The 21452-nt window shown below is 61.6% G+C and overlaps 1 protein-coding gene across 2 annotated transcripts in view; it reads left to right on the top strand.

The window, feature by feature from the left end:
* The window catches only part of MGAT5B (alpha-1,6-mannosylglycoprotein 6-beta-N-acetylglucosaminyltransferase B), an 80496-nt gene that overhangs the window by 38350 nt on the left and 20694 nt on the right, over window positions 1–21452 (top strand). For both annotated transcript variants that reach the window (XM_036269400.1, XM_036269399.1), the window contains exons 4-8: window positions 7225–7340; window positions 7876–7949; window positions 8875–9045; window positions 10120–10284; window positions 10866–11035. In XM_036269400.1, the coding sequence (XP_036125293.1) occupies window positions 7225–7340; window positions 7876–7949; window positions 8875–9045; window positions 10120–10284; window positions 10866–11035 (696 nt within the window). The remainder of the gene's footprint in view (window positions 1–7224; window positions 7341–7875; window positions 7950–8874; window positions 9046–10119; window positions 10285–10865; window positions 11036–21452) is intronic.

The following is a 21452-nucleotide window of genomic DNA, read 5'->3' as shown; positions in this document are numbered from 1 at the left end:
ATATTGTGGTGGAATTTCTAGTGCTTAGCAGGTGCGCAGAAATCACGCAGGCCGGGTCTTGCACACTGAGAACGTTGAACTGCTTCGTAGATGCAGAGGATGGAGCGAGGGCGGGCACAGTGGGACGCGGTTACCCCCAGAAGGAAGGGGTGGGGCCACAGGAACCGAGGTCCTGTGTAGCTCAGAGGTCCTGGGGTTTGGAAGCTCCCTCTCCTGAAGCTGGGCAGGTTCTCCAGCTTTGGTCCTCCCAAGGAGACAGTGTGCAGGGTTTGGGCACACTGAGGGGTGGCTCCTCCAGGCAGGGCCAGTAAGAGCTCCCGAGGGGACACCTGTTCGCCCTCTCCCCATGGGGCAGGGACAGTGGTGGCCTCCTCAGGAGGTGCCAGCAGACCCCAGGCCATCACTTTCTCCCTGGGACCCCTGCCCAGGGCTATTTGCAGACCCTTGGGTCTCAGTCTAATTTGGCCCACCGTGGGCACCTTTCTGGGAGAGAGGGTCCTATCCAGGTCTGCAATCCCCAGAGGAGGGGACTGGGCTCAGGCAGGGGAGGGACTGGCCCAGCTCACAGAGTTGGGGGGCTGAGCCCAGCCTGTATTATCTCACCCCGGCCCCAGGGTGCTGAGAGCCTGGGCAGCCTCGTACTGCCACGTTTTTGGTGGTTTGGGGGTGAAAAGGTCCCCTGATTCCTCATGGGGTCTCTGCCCAGCTGGGAGGGATGGTGGGACCCTTTGGGCTGATATCCACCCTACTGACCCTACGGATGCCCTTATAATGCAGAAGACACCTTTCTGCCCCTGCCCGGAACCCAGTTTACAGGCTGGGCCAGAGATCCTCGCTGACCTCTGCTGCTGGTGCCCTGGGGAGCCCCAGCCAGGCTCTGGAACAACCTCCTGCTACAGTGTTAAGTGCAAAGGCCAGGGCCAGGGCCAGCCAGGAGCCGGAGGGGATGGCGTGAGGCTGGCCTCCTGGTCAACCTCCCAGCGGCGGCCAGGATCCTCTCCTGGGCCTCAGATCCCTTTCAGCCTCTGGGTCAGCAGTGTCGGCTTTGGGAGACTCACCCCTTTCAGATGTGGTCCATTCTGTGGGTGGCGCCTCTAACTGGGCTTCATCCTATGCAAAGTGGGTGAGGCCTAACTCCGTGTACCCACCGCAAGCGACAGTGGTAATAGGCGGCCTACAGGTGATACTAAAACCCAAGAACAGACAAAGCCAAGTACACGAGACCCTATATTCCTTAGAGCCGCCGGATGGGGGCCCCCCCGTACTGGGCCTGCCTTCGATTCCCGTGTCTATGGTGCCCAGAGCAGAGCCTGGCGCGGAGCAGGCACGCGGTAAATCTCTATGGAAGGCACACGTGGGTGGGACCTCCTCCCGGGACATCTCTTCTGAGACCCCCAGCCTGCCCCCTCCTGGCTCAGCCCTGGGTCTTCATCTGTGCCGCCTGCCAGGCCCGGCCAGAGCCAGTTCAGGCTCATCTGCGTTAACCACCTTCTGCTTCTCAGATGCCCGCACCAGCCATGGTTGGTTTGGCTCAGCGGTTAGAGCGTCGGCCTGCGGTCCGGAGAGACCCGGGTTCGGTTCCTGCTAAGGGCACGTGCCTCGGTTGTAGTTTGTCCCCGGCCCTGGTTGGTTTTGCGGGTGGCAGCCACTCGATATGTCCCTTTCACATCAATGTTTCGCTCTCTCTCTCTCCCTCCCACTCTATCTGAACAAAAAATGTTGCGCCAGCGGAAGGGGACGGGGCGTGTTGGGCGGCGGGAGAAAAGCAGAGGGTGTCGTCCTGTCCCCCTGCCTGGCAGACCGAATTCAGCTCTGCACCCTGGTAACAGGCCCCACAGGGCTGGGGTGGATGTTGCCAGGGAAATCCCTTCTGCCAGGTCTTTTTCTGCCGTGAGCACCTGCTGGGGGTGGGGGTGGGGGTGGGGGTAGGGGTGGGGGCGCTGCCTGTTATCCCGGTAGAAACAGTACTGAGAGTTGCACCCCCATGATGTCCCTTCATAGACGGGAGGGCCTGTTGTCTTCTGCTCAGTCACGGCCTTGGTGCTGAGGTCCGGCCCCCGTGCCCACCTCTAGGCATAGACCCCTTCCAGGTCCACTGCCTCGCAGCCCCGCCCGGGACGGAGGGGGCGGGCAGGGGTTTTCCCGATGCAGTCCAGCTGCGTCCCAGGACAGTCCTCTCTGATGGTTGAGTGCGGTGTCCCCCCGCGGCTCCAGGCTGCTCCTGTGCCAAGGACCCAGGACTGGGGCCCTTGTACAGGCTCTAAACTCGGCATGTGTCCGGGCGCTTGTCAGGGACACCCGCGCCCCTGTCCTCCCGCTCTGCCTGTGGCTCAGCCTCTCCCATCTGCCCCGCCTCAGGCTGCTCGGCTGGAACCCGATTTCCCACTCAGTCGCTCTGTGACCCTGAGCAAGTAACTCAGCCTTGCTGTGCCTTGGTTTCCTCACCTGTGCAGCGGGGCCGGAAGGGGAATCATGATGTCGGGAGAGGGAGCCGAGACGGTGTCCATGCAGCTTGGCAAGCAGTGCCCCCGGTGGCTCTGTTACTGTCATGATCACCCCGAGTGTGTTTTTGTGTCCTCCGCACAGCCTGGGAAGAGCCCTGTCTCCCGGGTTACGTCAGGACTGTGGGGGCAAAGAACTATTAAAAAGTGTGTTAGTTTCCTGTGGCTGCCATAACAAAGCACCAGAACTGTCCTGGCGTATAGCTCTAGAGGGCTCAAGGGTCGGCTGGGGTCGGCTGGGGTCGGCAGGGCCACAGCCCCTTGAAGGCTCTTGGGAAGGATGTGTTCCGGGCCCCTCTCCTGCCAGCTGGTCGTTTCTCCACTCGTGACAGCAGAGCTCCGGTCTGCCCCTGGCCTCCTCCCCGTGTGTGTCTGGATCCAAATTCCCCTGTTATAAGTCATGTTGGAAGTGGGCTCACCCTCCTCCAGTGGGACCTCCCGTTAACTTCCCTGCTTATATCTGCAATGGCCCTGTTTTCAAAGGAGGTCACATTTGAAGGTTCTGGGGGTTAGGGCTACATCATAGCTTGGAGGGGGGTACAGTTTAACCCGTAGTAAGATTATATTTTAGGACTGTGTTGGTAGAAAAACAAATACGTTAACTTTACACTGAAAACATTTCTCTGACCTACAATTTTCCCCTCGCTTTTTAAAGAAGTGAAAACATTTTCGTGGCCCCCCGAGAGCATGGTGGGCCCTGGCTCCGTACCTGCTGGGCCTGCTGGAGAAGTCAGCGCTGCCACCGCCCTGACCCCACGGTGACAGCGCCACCGCCCTGACCCCACGGTGACAGCGCCGCCGCCCCGGGTTCTCCCGGGCCCCCTCGGCTGGAGGCCGCTGCAGGCTGTGCCCCCAGCTCGTCTCTCCTTCCTCCTTTCCCGGGGCGTGGATGTGCTGTGGTTTGAGGTTCCAGGGCGTTTTATTCTCATTTTTAAAAAAAGCTTCTCAGAGAGGAGCCTAATCGTATATTATTTGAAAATAGAATGTGCCTGGCTGCTGAGTCCAGTATAATAATAGTGATGCCGAGAATTCTCTCGAACACGTTGAACTTGTTACATCAGATGCCATCTGCACTGTTTAGAGCCTGAGCCAGCAAGATGTTCTAGGCAAAGACGCTTGTCATCCGAAAATTGCTGAGTCCCCTAAAAAGTGAAGTGCCTGGCTCTGGAGTTAGACTTACGACACGTCAAGGGGCCGGGGTAGCCTGCTGTGGGTGGGGGGTGGCCGAGTCGCAAACATTTATTGATGCCTACTGTATGCGGTGCATTTTACATTCAGCCTTATGTCTGAGCCTACAGCCACTCTGCGAAGTCACTGAGCTTGTTCAGATTTCCTAGAGCTGGCCCCTGAGTTCAGAGAGGTTGGGTAACCTGCCCAAGGTCACACAGCTGTCCAGCGGAGTCAGGATTTGAATCCAGGGCCTCTGACTCTGAGGCCCTCTGAATAAGGTGGAGGGTCACTGACCCAGGGCTTGAGAAGTCAAGGTTGCTCCCGTGAGAGGGGCACAGTCAGCGAGAGCCCCGGGGGATATGGCAGGGGGGAGGGAACACCTGAACCATTTTCTAATTCTGAAGATGGTGATTGTCTGAGTGTCCTGGGGCTGCCATAAAAATTGACCACAAACTGCCCTGGCCGGTTTGGCTCAGCGGTTAGAGCGTCGGCCCTTGGCCCAGAGAGAGCCGGGTTCGGTTCCCGCTAAGGGCACGTACCTCGGTTGCAGTTTGTCCCCGGCCCTGATTGGGGTCATGTGGGTGGCAGCCAGTCGATGTGTCTCTCTCACATCAATGTTGCTCTCTCTCTCTTCCTCCTTCTCTCCTCCTGCTCTATCTGAAGACAAATGCAAAAATGTCCTCGGGTGAAGATGAAAAACAAAAACGAGAAACTTTGACCACAAACTGGGTGGCTGACAACCACAGAAATGTGTCCTCTCTCAGTCCTGAAGGCTGGAAGCCTGGCATCAGGTGTCACCAGGGCCTCCTCCCTCCGGAGACGCCAGGGCAGGCTGGTCCCTGGCCTCTTGCAGCTCCTGGCACTTCTGGGCGGTCCCTGGCTTGAAGGTGCCTCGCTGCAGCCTCTGTCCCTCCACGTGTCCGCCTGGCCTTACAAGGACACCAGCCTTTGAACTTAGGGCCAGCCTCGTCCGGTGTGACCTCCACTGGTCACATCTGCAGAGACCCCCTTTGAACTTAGGGCCAGCCTCGTCCGGTGTGACCTCCACTGGTCACATCTGCAGAGACCCCCTTTGAACTTAGGGCCAGCCTCGTCTGGTGTGACCTCCACTGGTCACATCTGCAGAGACCCCCTTTCCAAATGAGGCCCGTTCTGAGGCTCTGGGCGGACACGACTGTGGGAGAACTGTGAGCCCAACGCAGCGGCTGAGCTCGGCCCGGGGCCCGTGCTGGGCCCTGTCGGGCTCCACGTAGGGAGGCTGGGCCCTGTCCTCGAGGACACAGGACTCCGGTGAGGTTTCCGGCCACTCACAGTCACACCCGGAGGCGTGGGGGGCTCAGAGAAGGGGTCCGGCTCCCGCAGGGTGGACAGAACAGAGCCTTGGGGTAAAGGTGCCTTCAGGAAGTGGGTGGGGCCCCTTCCAATGTCCCTGGGGACCTCGCGGGGCTCCAGCTGGTCCCTGCAGGGGTATGTGCCCCGGGCGGGAGTCTCCGGTCAGAAGGCAGGAAGGGCACCTGGTCACCCCCACCCCCCAGAGCATCTTCTGCCGTGTCCTGGCTGCCTGAGCTCGGCGCCCACCCTGACCCAGCAGCCTCGAGGTTCTGGCCATCCGCACTGGGCCACCTCCTTCGGTCACCTGAGGAACCCTTCCCGTCAGAGGCATGTCCCTCCTTGTCTAGTGGTTGTCGGGGAGACACTGCCACAGCCCTCACTCGGACTTATTTCGGAGCCCAGCGGACGCCGGGTCCCCATGGCCCTGCTCTGGTCTGACCGGGCGTTCTCAGTGGGTGAGGATCCCCCCGAAAGGGTGAACGTTTTCTTGCGGGCAGGACAGTTTGAGGTATTGCAATGGTCCGTGGTCCTCCACCGGCCACGGCGTGTAACGATGCGCAGAACAGCCGTGGTGCCGCATTCCCGGGGGAGAGAGTGGGGGGAATGTCTGGAACGCCCCCGAAGGAGGCAGTGACGACACGGGGCGAGAACCCTGGTCGGCGTGCGTCCCTGTGCGGCAGCTCCGAGCGCTCCCCGGCCTCAGTGGTGATGCCGCCCTCCACGTCCAGGGCCACCCCGCGCGGGCCTGCTGTTGGGCTCCGTTTTCTTCTCTGCTTTGAAAGAGGAAAACACAGAGGCACAGAGAGGGCAAGTGACTTGCCCAGGGCCACACAGCCGCTAAGAGGCAGCCCTGCAGCTCATGTCTTGTGTGAAGTGAAGACGAGCTGACAGTTCTCTTCCTGACGGCGGCCGAAGACCACCCGCCTGGGGACCTGTGTCTTTGAACCCTCCTCTCGTTCCTTTCTGTAATATCCTAGGTGACCATCGTGGGTTGACGTGTGTCTTCCAGAAAGACGTGTGGAAGTCCGGACCCCCAGTACTTATGAGTGTGATCTTATTGGAAAACAGGGTGTTTGCAGGTGTAATCAAGTTACGATGAGTTGTCCCGGCTCGGGGTGGGCCCAGCCCAGGGACTGGTGTCTCTGGAAGAGGAAATTTGGCCACGCAGAGGAGGCCAAGTAAAGACAGAGACCGAGAGATTGGAGCGAGGAGCCCCAGCCAAGGATCCCCAAACACTGCTGGTCCCCACTAGGAGCCCGGAGAGAGCCTGGAGCAGTTCTCCCCGGGAGCCTGTCCTGCCCACACCTTGACCTCAGGCTTTTGGCCTTCCCTGGGGGGCAGGGGTTTTTCCAGAACCAAGAGGGCCCAGGTTGGAAAATCCTCCTTCGTGTGATTCCCATTCTGTACGGCGATTAGACCCAGTTCTTGTCAAGGGATAAACGGAGCTTAAGCTGGGCCCAGGACGCCCGAGGCCCAGGTACGCATGAAAGGAAGCGGAATTAACATGCTCGGGACAGCCAGCCGCTCCCCGGGGAAAGGCCCGGTCTTCCAGGCATCGAGACCGAGCGCGGCAGAGCGAGGGCCGCCTCGACAGCGGCCTTTGCAAGGGGATGAACACGGTGTCTCGTCAGCGTCTCCCAGTTCGGTGGTAGTCACCACAAGGAAATAAATTCTCCCCCAATAGAGGCCACCCGAGTACTGACGGTAGGGTGGAGGGCCATGGTGTTTGTGGCAGTAAATCCATTTAAGATCCTGGGAAGAACGCATTCCCAGAACCCAATGATAATTTACCGAGGATTTAATAGTTGGCAAGTCCCCAGGCTGCTCTGGGTGGGATTTATCGTGGCCCGATACAGTCCTTCTGGGAAGAAAGAGAGCAACGGACTCAGGGCAGCTGGCGCGCCTGGGAAAAGGGCCTCTGTGACCCGGGCGGCCCCTGGACGGACCTGTCCTGGTTCTGAAATTTCTCAGGCTGCCTCGGCCCCAGGCCCTGCCCCCTGACACGTGCAGACACGCCTGGCACGGCAGAGGGGCTTAGCGTGTGGTGTGCCGTCCGTGACGGGTGGTCAGAGACCCGGCCGGGGCAGGCTGCGGCTCCACCACCTGGCCCGGCTCCCTGCGTTTCCGCTCATTGCGGTGGTGCTGCTGCTGCTGTGCCGGCTGGCTGAGCCCCCCGGGAAGGCCGCCCGGGCCCTCCGCTCAGCCGGGTTTCTCCCGGTAGGTTGCCCCCTGGGGCCGGCCTCATGGAGCGGATCCAAGCTATCGCCCAGAACGTCTCGGACATCGCCGTGAAGGTGGACCAGATCCTGCGCCACAGCCTGCTCCTGCACAGCAAGGGTGGGGGCCCGGGCACCCCGGTCCCCAGGGGCCGTGCGCTGGACGGGACATCCGCGTGGGGTGCAGACCTCCCGCTGTGGCCCCTAGGCTCTCAGCAGGGTGACTCGGGGTTCACCCACCCCAACCTGGCGTGAGGGTGCTGAGGACAGCAGAGGTCCCTGGAGACTCAGGTGGCCCCTTCCATTCCCCTCGATGTGGGAGCAGCAGCCTGGGGCTGCAGGCCCAACCTCTGTCCCCTGAAAGAGTGGGGTGCATTTGGGTGAGTGCATGAGATCTGCCCTTCCAGGCGGCTGGTCCATAGCCATTCAAGCCAGCACCTCACTGGGGCTGAACCTCCTGAGGAGGGTGGGGGTGGCAGAGGGAGCAGCCCCGGCCTGGGGACCCTCTAGTGGGTGACCGTTCAGGTGAGAAGACTCGGACGGAAGTTTGTTCGAGCCCCCATCCGTCCTCTCCGCTGCTGACCCTCTACTCCTCCCCCCTCCCCCGGGCTCTGTCCCAGACCCATGTCCTCAGCAAGATGACCTTCTCTCCCTAGTGTCCGAAGGGCGGCAGGACCAGTGTGAGGCACCCAGTGACCCCAAGTTCCCTGACTGCTCAGGGAAGGTGGAGGTGAGGCCTGGGGCTTGGGCTGGGGTGACCAGGAAGGGGGGCTCCTCCACGGGGGCCATGCCCCAGACTAGCTCTGGGATTCCGCTGTTGGCAGGGCAGTCCGCTAGCTAGGGCCTCCTGCCCAGGCGCTGACCCTGACCCTAGCACTAACTGGCAGAGGTCAACCTCAGGGTAACTGCCTCTCTACTTGGGGCACCTGCCTGGCCCACCAACCCGCCTTCCCTGGGATGAGCCACATTTCCATAGTGTTTATCACAAATGCGCTATTTTATATGTGTGTTACCATCAGCCTGCTCCCCGAAAGTCCAGGCGAGCAGTGGACCTAGGCTGCCCTCACCCCTCGTGGCCTAACCAGCTGGACGGAGAGCCCCTCAGGCCCCGCCTCCCAGGCCCTGCCCCCCGGGACCCATGGCTGCATGAAGCCTGTCCTTTGGGGGCCAGTTTGTGGCTGTAAAAGCCAGCTCCTCCTGGTTCTGGACTCCCCAAGAGGGCGGGGCAGCGGCACGGCAGGCCCCTTCCTCGGTGACCGCTCGGGACCGTTGTGGCTGGGTCCTGCCCTAGCCCCAGCCCTGGCCTCCGCGGAGGCTGCTCCTGACCTTGGCTCCAGTCGGACCCGGCCCGGCCCTGAGTTGCCCCACCTCCCGCTGGGTCCTGACCCGGCTCTGTTCTCCCGGGGCCTCCTCTTGCTGGGCCAGGAGCATGGCGGTCCAGCCTGACCTCCCCCAAGGTTCTCGGTGGCCAGGACGGGGCCCTGGGGCCCTGGTTCAGCCTCTCTTCCTTGCTTCTGTCCCTTGCTGCATGGTTAGGGTGGGCCGCAGAGGCCCCGTCCTGGGGGACCTCCGGAGCCCCAGGGTCACGCATGCCGGGCAAGCACCGAGGGTTCGGGCGGGCTGGCAGGGCCCCTGGCTCAGACTGTCCTCTGCAGTGGATGCGTGCCCGCTGGACCTCTGACCCCTGCTACGCCTTCTTCGGGGTGGACGGCACCGAGTGCTCCTTCCTCGTCTACCTCAGTGAGGTCGAGTGGTTCTGCCCCCCGCTGCCCTGGAGAAACCAGACGGCCCCCCAGATGGCTCCCAAGCCCCTCCCCAAAGTCCAGGTAGGCCTGGGTGGTGGGTGGGTCTGTGAGGGGGTGGAGGATGGGTCCTCTAGCCTCCCCAGGCTGGACATTCCTTTTTTTTTGGGGGGGGGGGGTCCATGCCCCTAGCAGGAACCAAACCTGAGACTCTCTGGTCCGCAGGCCGATGCTCCAACCGCTGAGCCAAACCGGCCAGGGCTGGACATCCCTTTGAGGCCAGCCAGCTCCGCCTGGTGGGTGGGCAGGTCCCAGCTCGCCCTGCTGGACGGGAAGTGAGCCGGACTGTGCCGTCCCACCTCCTGGGGCTGCTGCAGAGGGGCCCACTGGAGGGGTGGCTGGGGCCCTGGAGGCACCCCTTAATGCACTACAAGAATAGTGATAATGGCTGTCACTTCTTGAGGGCTTCCTGGGGCCAGATTGTTTGTACTTGAACCCCCACAGTCCTCTTGTAGTCGTGTATTTTTATCCTCACCCGAGGACATTCTTGCATTTATCTTCAGGGAGAGCGGAAGGGAGGGAGGGAGGGAGAGAGAGAAACATCGACATGAGAGAGACACATCGAGTGGTTGCCACCCACAAAACCCCAACAGGGGCCGGGGACAAACTGCAACCGAGGTACGTGCCCTTAGTGGGAACCGAACCCGGTCTCTCTGGTCTGCGGGCCGACGCTCTAACCGCTGAGCCAAACCGGCCAAGATTCGTGTGGTCGTGTTTAACAGATGATGGCTCAGAGGTCTACTGAGTTGAACTAGTTCAGGGCGTAGTAACTCTGGCTCCACTGGAAGGGGGCTTGGCCTCCCCGGCACTGGAGTCCCAGCCCTGACCACTGCCCTCCCTGTCTCCTGGTAGCACGTGGGATCCCTGGGAACGGTCACAGCTCAGCACCTCCTGGAGGGCTCGGGACAGATCACCTTGGCTGGGGAGGGAGAGCAGGGCCCACGGTGGGGGCTGGGCCGCGTGGAAAGGGCGAGAGAAGCTAGAGCAGGTGCCAGCCCCCCGGGGAGGGTGCCAGGCCTGTGCCCAGGGCAGCAGGTGGCTGCGATGCACAGCTGCAGGCCCGAGAGTTAGAGAACCGAGGACCGGACGTTCCTCCAGGCCGTTTTCCGGAGCGACCTGTCTCACCTCCTGGAGCTGATGGGCAGTGGGAAGGAGTCTCTGATCTTCATGAAGAAGCGGATCAGGCGTCTCACGGCCCAGTGGGCACTGGCCGCCCAGCGCCTGGCCCGGAAGCTGGGGGGCGTCCAGAGGGACCAGAAGCAGGTACCCGACCCTCTCTGTGCGTCGAGGAGCTGAGCTCGGGGGGCTTAGGGCAGGAGCACGGGGCGCCCTTGAAAGAGTTTTACAGACTTTATTTGAATTTGAGCCGGAAGGGGGAGGGGAGGCAGTCAGGTTAGAGGCATGTGATGACCCTGGGACTTTTCAGGTGTGAGGAAGAAAGACGAACTCCCACCCTACCCCTTGAAGGTCTTCATTCTGCAAACATCTTGGGAGGGTTCATTGGTCTGTCCGTCCATCCATCCAGGAAAGACTCACCTGACTCTCACATCACCTGTCTGTTTCTTTCAGAGTCCCTATCATTTCATGAAATTCTCTCTTGTCTGTGTTCACTGTTGTCTCCTCTTCCATCTGGAACGTAAGCGCCGTGAGGGCAGGAACTGACCGTCCTGTTCACCCGCAGCCCCAGTGCCCAGCGGGGTCACTCTGCCCCTTGGTTTCCCCACTGTGTCAGAAAGCGCTGCCCAGGCCCAGCTCGGAACAGCATCTGCTGCTGGCCGGGTGTCCCTGGGTGGCAGGACCGAGTGCCATTGCTCCTCCGTGCTGACCCTCTGTGTCCCCCCCAGATCCTCGTTCACATCGGCTTTCTGACGGAGGAGTCTGGGGACGTGTTCAGCCCGAGGGTGCTGAAGGGCGGGCCCCTGGGGGAGATGGTGCAGTGGGCGGACATCCTGACCGTGCTCTATGTCCTGGGCCACAGCCTGCGGATCACAGTGTCCCTGAAGGAGCTGCAGAGGTGAGTGGGGGGGGCTGTCCCCCAGGAGCTCTGCTCCATGTGCTGTCTGCCACACAGCCCCTCCTCCCCAGTGGGGACCCCTGATCACATTGGGAAGCATATTGCATTGTGCTGTTGGCACCGTTGAATTCTCCAGTCGAATTCCCCCTCTGGGCTGGCAGGCGCCCCGGTGTTTGTGCACAGGGCTGACAAATATCGGCTTGTGGAACGGAGCCATTGTCGTAGAAGTGGGGGTCCCACTGCCTGCCATCCTGGCGGTGTGGGAGCAGCCTCGCAGTTCTCTCCCGGGACCTGGCTCCTTCCTGGGCCTGTCTGGGGCCTGGGGGCCAGTAAGACCTGGAGGGTGGCGAGCTGGGCTGGTGATGTCCGTCTTCCCCAGTGCCTGCCTCCCCAGCACCCCTCTGATGCTCCGGGGGCGGGGGACTGGTGAGGAGGGAGGTGGGGCTGTGGGCGCCGGAGCCGGCACGATTACCTGTGTTTCTAACTGTTAGATCTGTGGGGTGTAGACGTACATACGGCGTTTCTTCTTTTGTTTATGAATAGTTGTTGTTTGGTACGTACAGCGATATGCGTGACATGTGAAAGCACAAGGGTAGAGCGGGCCCCCCACGATTCCGCCGTCCAGCTCGGGAATAGTTGAGCAGGAGTCTCGTGCGCCCGGGGCCTTCTCTCACCCGTGCCTCTGCCTCCCCCTGGACGAAACCTGCGATTTAGATTTTGTGTTTGTCCTTCTTTTGCCTTCTTTTTTTAAATTTCATTTTTTCTGTATTGATTTCACAGAGAGAGGAAGGGAGAGGGAGAGAGAGAGAGAGAGAGAAACATGGATGAGAGAGAACATCGACTGGCCACCTCCTGCACGCCCCCCACCAGGGATCCAGCCCACACCCTGGGCGTGTGCCCTGACCAGGAATCGAACCGGCGACCCCTTGGTGCATGGGTTGACGTTCAACTACTGGGCCACACCAGCCGGACTTTTTTTGCTTTTTTGGAAAAAAAAAATTTTTTTAAATATACTCATGGATCCATAAATGACATATGGTTTAGTGTATTTTGGTTTGGTTTTGAGCTTTGGAAACATGGCATCTACTCTATGTCGTCTCTGTGACTTGCCTGCCTCACCTGTGATCACGTTTCCGTGTCCGTTCGTGTTGTTGCACGGACTTCCTTCCACTGGTCATCGCCGTACGACACCCCGTTGTGCGACTACCCCAGAATATTCCTCAGCTTTTCCTGTCTGTGGACGTTTCGTCCGGTTTGACCGGTTTCTCTGGATGATGCCGTGGCGGGCGTTCCTGGGCGTGTACCCGCCGTACCCGAGGCAGTTTCCCTTGGGTATAAAAGGTGAACATCGGTCGAGACGTCGGGTTTGTGAAAGTTCAACTTCACAAGACCACGTCCCTGAGTGATTTCATGAATTCAGTCCCACCGTGTGGGGATTCCCCGTGGGTCACATCCTCACCACACTTAGTGTTAGGAGGCCCCCTGCTCCAGGTCCCTGGCAACGAATGAGGTCAGGCACCCTGTCCTGTCCTTACGGAGTTGCAGGAGTTCTTTTTTTTGTAAAACCTCATCTGAGGACATTTTTCTATTTATCTTTAGATAGAGTGGGAAGGAAGGAGAGAGAGAGAGAGAGAGGGGGACAGAGAGAGAAACATTGATGTGAGAGACACATCAGCTGGTTGCCTCCCACATGACCCCACCATAGCTGGGGACGAACTGCAACCAAGGCACGTACCCTTGACCGGAATCAAACCCACGACTCTTTGATCCGCGGGTGGATGCTCTAACCACTGAGAAAACCGGCCAGGGCTGCAAGAGTTCTTTATGTATTATGGGTGTAAATCCTGTGTGAGTTATGCATATGTAAAAGTCTTCTAACTTGTGGATTGTCTTGGTAATTTCTTTATGTTTTTTTCGAGGGACAGAAGGCCTACATTTTAATACAGTCAGAGTTCTCTGTCTCTTTCTGTGCGGTTAGGGATTCGGTGCTCGGTGGGCTCTGTTCCCCCTTTCACTGGCCTTTGGAGGAGCCTGCTGTACCCTTGCCCCAGGGCAGAAGGCCCTAGACTCGCTGGCCTGTGAAATGACTTTTCTCATCAGCGCGTTAAGTTCTTCTCGGTGGTTCTCCGGCCCAGGGCCCGCCCCCCCTCCTGCGTCTGTCTCTCTCCTTCTGACCAGCGGTTTGTTCTGGCCACGAAGCAGCTGCTCCGCAGCACAGGAGTGTTGGAGAGAGGAGGACGGGGACAGAGCCAGTCACTCGGGTAGAAAGAGCTTCTCGTGACCTCGGTCAGAGGAAGGTTCCAGGACCAGCCTGTCGAGTAGGAGCAGAGGAGGCTGAGACTGGGCCGTGCTGGGAGGCGCTCGATGACCTGGTGGTGTGAATGTGTCCCTGCGGCTCGGCCGTCACAGCCCGGAGCTCTTCAGGTGCACTCGCCTCCAGTAGGTCTGCGGCACATGTCAGTGCGGACGGTGACAGGGACTGACGAGGGCTCCGTGGTTGGGGCAGTGTTGGGAAGCACAGTCCCAGGTTCCGAGGGACAAAGTGTCCCCTTGAAAGAGCGTCACTGCCCCATCTGGCTGAGTGTCACCTGAGCAGGAGGAGCAGGGCGGGGAGCTGTCCCCCAGTGCTGGTGCTGAACCTTCAGACTGGCTACCCAGCGCTGGGCGAGGGAACCAGCGCGCCCCGCCCTCTGGCTCTCACCCCGGTGGCCTTTTGCTGTCAGACCAAGCTGTTCAGGTTGTGCAGGCCACCTCAGAGCCGGTGTGCCCCCTCGCCACCTGCCAGCGACCGAGCTGCTCACTGCGCTGTGCCGACCCCTGGCTCCCTCTGAACGGGGTGCATCGGCGCGTGGAGCAGAACCCTGCAGGGGCCGCTGACGTTTGCAAAGCATGAAAAGAGGCATCATTCTCTGGCCTCGCAGCTTCCTACAGGGAAGTCAGACAGGGTGAGCGTGGGGAGGAGGAAGGAGAAAGGGCCTGGTGTGTGGGAAGCCAATGAGGTCTTGGACGACTTGTGGACGGCACAGCCAGCGGCCAGGGGTAGCCATGGGCCAGACCTGCCTGAGGCAGAGCAGCAAGCAGGGGTCCAGGGTCCCTTGTCCCTTGGGTCACCAGAGACCCCAGGATGCAGTGAGAAGAACCCTGGGGTGGTGGCTGTCCAGAGCCCTCATCCCAGGCTCGGCCAAACACACAGTCCCTGGCGGGTGCGGAGCAGCCTTCGGCCAGCATCCGTTCGCTCCACCGCGGGGTCAGAGAAACTCTCCTTTATTCACAGCGTCCGGCTGGGTTCCTCCCTCTGACCGTGCACCTTCTGGGGCCGGAGAGGTGAGGGCTTCTTTGCTTTGCTGCTCCCTCCGGGAGTGGGGAGGCTCGTCCCAGGCTTGTGACAGCTCAACGCCGTGCTCAGAGAATCACCTTTCATGACAAGTGTCCTACGAGGCAGGAATTTAACTCAGTCACCCCACTTCTCAGCACATGCTCGGGTCTCCTCGTTCAGCCTTCACCCGGAGCCCTCACCTGCCCAGAGTGTCCTCCCCTCTGGCCACTGCTGGGGCCTGGTGCTGAGCCACCGTCAGCGAGGCTGCACTGCCCATCGCAGGGCCGGGGCAGTGAGGGGGCCACTGCACTCGGGGCCCCTGAAGGCGAGGCCCTGGTAAAACGTCTCAAGGTCTGAAATAGGCCCCTGCTGCCATTTCTTTCACTACACGGTGTACCCCCAATGCAGCCCACAGTGCGCCTTCTCCCCGCCACCCCCCCCCCCACAGGGAGTCCGTATCTTCCCACCAGCATGTCCCTTCCTGCCAGGCCGTGTGACTCGGACAGTCCCAGAAGCAAGGGCTCCGGGGAGGGTCGCCCCGTGTCCGATTTGCAGCTTGTTAAACGGGCAGGCCCAGGGCTGGGCGCGGACGGCTCTGCTGGTGGTCTGGGCCTGTAGGTGCGGACGCTCGCCCTTGCTCAGACAGGGCAGGACGGTGTGACCAGCTCAGCTACCTCGGGACAGCCCAGAGAGGTGTTTCCGAAGTTTGTCACCAGATATCATTTTAACACAACTGCAATAATAAAAGTAAACCACCTCGCCCAGAGGACATCGTACAGTTATGTCTACAAAATTAATAGCGTCATCTGTGATTAGGGAAAAAAACCAACATTTGGGTCCCACGCGAGGTGTCTGATTTAATCGGTCTGGGTGGGACCCAAGTATCAGGTGCTCCCTGGGTGATCTAATGAGCAGTGAGGGTTGAGAGGTGGAAAATCCCGGGCGGCTGCTCTGAGCACCCCTCCCCCTACATGCACCGTCCAGTGTGGGGGTCACTGTGGGGCTGGCGCACTGTGGAATGTGTGAACTAGCCCATGTGGCTATTCAAAGAGCTGTGCTGTGTCCCTAGTGCAGGTCCTGGGGGACAGGCCTGGGGCCTGTGGTGGGGGTTCGGGGCCCTAGAAGATGTGTAGAGAGAGTGTGCAGCTCCCTCCTGCCCACATTTGCACGCCCGAAAGGAAGCAGTCATGAACCCTTGGTTGCCAGGGTAGGGCCCAGCAGAGAGGGCAAGCCAAGGAGGCACCCCTCAGAGGTGGCCCAGATAGAGGGGGCTCTCCAGCTTCTCCCAGGCATCAGGTGGCATGTACTCTGTGCCACGCCCTTTCTGGGATGAACTTTCCCCGTGACAGGTGTAGGGCGGGGCGGCGGGCTCCTCACGCTCTGTCTTTGCTGGGACCACCCTCAGGTTACATAGGCACAGCCTTGCCTTCCAGTGGAGATGTTGTGTGTAAGTTGGCTAGAGCTGCTGGAACAGGGTACCCCCAGCTGGCGGCTCAAATGTCGGGATTTCTTGTCTCACAGTCTGGAGGTGAAGTCCGAGGTCGAGGTGTCGGCAGGGTGGGTTTCTCCCGAGGCTGTGAGGGGGCCCCTGTCTCTGGCCTCCCCCCCGCTCTGGTGGTTCACTGGTGGTCTTTGGTGTCCGTTGGCTCGCAGAAGCATCACCAAGATCTCTGCCTTCATCTTCACATGGCCTTCTCTGTTATGTGTCCAAATTTCCTCTTGGAAGGACGCCGTCATGTTGGGTGAGGGCCCGCCTAGGGAGCTCACATCAACTTGATGACCTTTGTAAAGACTCATCTCCAAATAAGGTCACATTCTGGGGTCCTGGGGGTTAGGACTCCAACATACGAATTTGGGGTGGGGGGACATAGTGCAACCCATCGCAAGATGGTGACTGTTTGAGCCGGACAGAGGCTGTGGGCGGGGAAACCGTGGAATACACGCGTGGCATTGCGTGGGTTCTACGGGAGGAGGGAGAATACCCCGCAGCCCTGCCTCCCAGCCTTGGGAGCTGTTCCGTGTGAGCGGCACCAGGTTAATTTGAAAATAGGTCAACGGGATGTGAGGGTCATCGGAATTCCGAGAGTTGTAGCTCTGCTCCTGCGACAGAAATGTCTCCCTGGGCTGGCGACAGGACCTGTGTGGGGAGGCAGCAGGACAGAGAAGCTGCCTTACATTTGTTGGAGTTTCTTCGCAGATGCTCACGGCAGATGGCCACTGACGACGCAGCAGGGCGGGACGAACAAGCAGCTCTTCCCTGCTCCTCGGCCTCGGCGTTTTAATTAAGCGGCTCGCTGGGGTGTTGTGGGCAACGCACAGAACCCGCATCTGGCTTTGTGCTGCGCGAAGTTCCCGGGGTGAGAGGGGTGACGTCGGACAGCCGCCCCCGCGGCCCGCAGCCCGCCTGCTCACAGTGAGGGCGGGAGCCAGAGCCCCCTTGGCTGCACCCCAAGTTGTCCTCACGAATGCCCGATCCGCCGTGGGCATTTAAAAGTCGAGCCGTTCCCTTCCTGCCTGCCCAGAATTGGCTGTGCTCGTCAATTTTATTTGCATAATTTCAAGCATCGTTAATAGTACATGGCATGAGGGAAAATCACTGAGCTCTTCCTCCATCCATGAGTGAAATTGGGTTTTAGTAGAAAATTAGTTGACTTAACTGGCAAATGATGGGAGCTGGAGAGGAGCATGTGTACGTGGGACCAAGGAGCGAAAACTCCCGGCTGTCAAGCACACGGCTCGGTGGGAACCAGCGTCCTGGCCTTTTGTCTGCTCAGTGTCTGTTCACGGGAAATTCCGGCGAGGGTCCCCCGAGAAGGACGAAGGCAGGGACCCCATCCTGCTCAGCCCAGCCTGACCAGCTGCATCAGGCGAATCCCTCGGAGGAGCCAGCCGGGCAGGCCTCGGGGCTTGAACCCGCTCTGATCCGGCGGGACCAGGCTGAGGGAGACCGCTCGAAGCAGCCACTGGGTGGACAGTGCGGCCATTCTCAGGGCGGAAGGCCTTGCATTTGGGTTCAGACAATGTTGAATTAGAGGTGCCCACGTGGAGGCAGCTGGGTGATGGGTCCGGGAATCAGAACGGAGACAGCACCTGGGCAGGCGACGGTCACTGAACTCAGGTGTCAATGAAACTGCCCAGTGATTGGAAAAGTGGCCTGAGAGCAAAACCTGAGGAAGCCAACATTTCAAGGCCTCGTTAGTGATCGCACCCCGCTCTGAAGCAGCTCATTAGGCGCTCAGTGAGCTCTCCGGCTGCCTTCCCCACGTGCTGTTGGGAAGCAGCAGCCTGCTGTAGTGTGGCCAGGGGAGAGCCCGGCCAGGGGAGAGCCCGGCCAGGGGCGAGCCGGCCAGGGGAGAGCCCGGGCAGGGGGGAACCCGGGCAGGGGGTAGCCGGCCAGGGGAGAGCCCGGCCAGGGGGGAGCCCGGCCAGGGGGGAGCCCAGCCAGGGGGGAGCCCGGCCAGGGGAGAGCCCGGCCAGGGGGGAGCCCGGCCAGGGGGAGCCGGGCCAGGGGGGAGCCGGGCCAGGGGGGAGCCCGGCCAGGGGGAGCCGGGCCAGGGGAGAGCCCGGCCAGGGGGGAGCGCAGCCAGGGGGGAGCCCCCCAGGGGAGAGCCCGGCCAGGGGGGAGCCGGGCCAGGGGGGAGCCGGGCCAGGGGGGAGCCAGGCCAGGGGGGGGCCGGGCAGGGGGGAGCCGGGCAGGGGAGAACCAGGCCGGGGGGAGCCGGGCAGTGCCGCCTGCTCAGGAGCTGGGCTCTGGCCGGAGCTGGGGCCGAGGCTCCCTGAGCCCCTGGAGCCACAGCTCTCCGAGCGCTTTGAGGAATTCTTGTTAATTAGCTCCTGCCCTCAGAGAAGAGAGGAGGGGACAGTCTAGCTCCTGCCCTCAGAGAAGAGAGGAGGGGACAGTCTAGCTCCTGCCCTCAGAGAAGAGAGGAGGGGACAGTCGTGTGCTCCAGGATCAGCACCTGGAGAGGTTATTTCCAGCCACGGGCCAAAGGCACAGGGAGAAATCAAACGGGAGGGTTTTAGCCTAGAGATCCCCCCAGCATGTGTGTGGGCGTGGGGCTGACACCAGGACATTGTGTCTGCGCAGGGTCACCAGCAGGTCCCCCTGGGGCTCATGCCCGGGAAAGCTGCCCGCTGTGCTAGGGCTAACCCCCCCCCCCCCGATTGCTGGCAGCACGGGCCCATGAACAGGCCCCTGGGGGTCACATGGACACTGTGCAGCACAGCTCCTGGACCACGAAGCCAGGGGAGGTGGGAATGGGGGAGGTGGGCAGCTGCTGTGGGACCCCAGGGAAGGGGGTTCCCATGGGGGGTTGATGCGACTCTCCCCTGGCTCAGGCGCTCAGTAGAGGCTTTCTGAGTGAGTGATCTAAAAGCCTGGTCATCCCTGCAGTGGGCAGGGTGTCCTGGGCAGCTGTGGCCTCGCCCTTCAGGCCCCGGCGAGATGACCCAAAGACGCTGGTACCAGAGGCAGCTCTGTCCCAGATGAAAGTGCTTGTGTGGATGGTCTGGCAGGCAGGGCGCTGCTGTGGGGGCGGGGCGGGGCGTCTCCGAGGGCCGGTGCCCGCGGCAGGGCAGACAGGTGCTCGGGACACTTCCGCTCCAAACACTGCAGCTGGGCCCAGACCTCAGTGGGCGTGGCGGCTCCACGGGAAGGCCACGGCGCCTGCTCTAGGTGGACACGGTCCTGCAGGGAGCACGTTCGTGGGAACTGGCGAAAGGTGCCCTTCCTCCTGGCAGGTGGCCCGGGCCAGGTGCACGCATGGAAGGGAGCCCGGGCTGGGTCTCAGTCCACCTGCACTCGCTGGAGTCGCGCGGTGAAGACCCTGCACCCCTGTACACGGCTGCCCCGCTCACACCCTCCCCCAGGGCCGGCCGTGCTCCTGTGCCGGCCTCGGCTCCCAGGGCCCCGTGTTTATCCTGGGTTACAGGACGTGGGGCGCTCGGCTCCCACAGCCCCGTGTTTATCCTGGGTCACAGGACCCCAGGTGCTCGGCTCCCACAGCCCCGTGTTTATCCTGGGTCACAGGACCCGGGGCGCTAGGCTCCCACAGCCCCCGTGTTTATCCTGGGTTACAGGACCCGGGGCGCTCGGCTCCCACAGCCCCGTGTTTATCCTGGGTCACAGGACCCCAGGTGCTCGGCTCCCACAGCCCCGTGTTTATCCTGGGTCACAGGACCCCAGGTGCTCGGCTCCCACAGCCCCCGAGTTTATCCTGGGTTACAGGACGTGGGGCGCTCGGCTCCCACAGCCCCGTGTTTATCCTGGGTCACAGGACCCGGGGCGCTCGGCTCCCACAGCCCCGTGTTTATCCTGGGTCACAGGACCCGGGGCGCTAGGCTCCCACAGCCCCGTGTTTATCCTGGGTCACAGGACATGGGGCGCTCGGCTCCCACAGCCCCGTGTTTATCCTGGGTTACAGGATGTGGGGTGCTCGGCTCCCACAGCCCCGTGTTTATCCTGGGTCACAGGACATGGGGCGCTCGGCTCCCACAGCCCCGTGTTTATCCTGGGTCACAGGACATGGGGCGCTCGGCTCCCACAGCCCCGTGTTTATCCTGGGTCACAGGACCCGGGGCGCTAGGCTCCCACAGCCCCGTGTTTATCCTGGGTCACAGGACCCGGGGCGCTAGGCTCCCACAGCCCCGTGTTTATCCTGGGTCACAGGACATGGGGCGCTCGGCTCCCACAGCCCCGTGTTTATCCTGGGTTACAGGATGTGGGGTGCTCGGCTCCCACAGCCCCGTGTTTATCCTGGGTCACAGGACATGGGGCGCTCGGCTCCCACAGCCCCGTGTTTATCCTGGGTCACAGGACATGGGGCGCTCGGCTCCCACAGCCCCGTGTTTATCCTGGGCTGCAGGATCCGGGGTGCTCGGCTCCCACAGCCCCGTGTTTATCCTGGGTCACAGGACATGGGGCGCTCGGCTCCCACAGCCCCGTGTTTATCCTGGGCTGCAGGATCCGGGGTGCTCGGCTCCCACAGCCCCGTGTTTATCCTGGGTCACAGGACATGGGGTGCTCGGCTCCCACAGCCCCGTGTTTATCCTGGGTTACAGGATGTGGGGTGCTCGGCTCCCACAGCCCCGTGTTTATCCTGGGTCACAGGACATGGGGCGCTCGGCTCCCACAGCCCCGTGTTTATCCTGGGTCACAGGACCCGGGGCGCTCGGCTCCCACAGCCCCGTGTTTATCCTGGGTCACAGGACCCCAGGTGCTCGGCTCCCACAGCCCCGTGTTTATCCTGGGTCACAGGACCCAAGGTGCTCGGCTCCCACAGCCCCCGAGTTTATCCTGGGTTACAGGACGTGGGGCGCTCGGCTCCCACAGCCCCGTGTTTATCCTGGGTCACAGGACCCGGGGCGCTAGGCTCCCACAGCCCCCGTGTTTATCCTGGGTTACAGGACCCGGGGCGCTCGGCTCCCACAGCCCCGTGTTTATCCTGGGTCACAGGACCCGGGGCGCTCGGCTCCCACAGCCCCGTGTTTATCCTGGGTCACAGGACCCGGGGCGCTCGGCTCCCACAGCCCCCGTGTTTATCCTGGGTTACAGGACCCGGGGCGCTCGGCTCCCACAGCCCCGTGTTTATCCTGGGTCACAGGACCCGGGGCGCTCGGCTCCCACAGCCCCGTGTTTATCCTGGGTCACAGGACCCGGGGCGCTCGGCTCCCACAGCCCCGTGTTTATCCTGGGTTACAGGACGTGGGGCGCTCGGCTCCCACAGCCCCGTGTTTATCCTGGGTTACAGGATGTGGGGCGCTCGGCTCCCACAGCCCCGTGTTTATCCTGGGTTACAGGACCTGGGGCGCTCGGCTCCCACAGCCCCGTGTTTATCCTGGGTTACAGGACCCTGGGGCGCTCGGCTCCCACAGCCCCGTGTTTATCCTGGGTCACAGGATGTGGGGCGCTCGGCTCCCACAGCCCCGTGTTTATCCTGGGCTGCAGGATCCGGGGCGCTAGGCTCCCACAGCCCCGTGTTTATCCTGGGTCACAGGATGTGGGGCGCTCGGCTCCCACAGCCCTGTGTTTATCCTGGGTCACAGGATGTGGGGCGCTCGGCTCCCACAGCCCCGTGTTTATCCTGGGCTGCAGGATCCGGG

This window comes from Molossus molossus, unplaced genomic scaffold (genome assembly GCF_014108415.1).
Source record: "Molossus molossus isolate mMolMol1 unplaced genomic scaffold, mMolMol1.p scaffold_m16_p_19, whole genome shotgun sequence".
NCBI classification, from domain to species: domain Eukaryota; kingdom Metazoa; phylum Chordata; class Mammalia; order Chiroptera; family Molossidae; genus Molossus; species Molossus molossus.
Note: the sequence above shows the minus strand (reverse complement) of the source record. Positions and strands in the feature narration are given on the sequence as shown.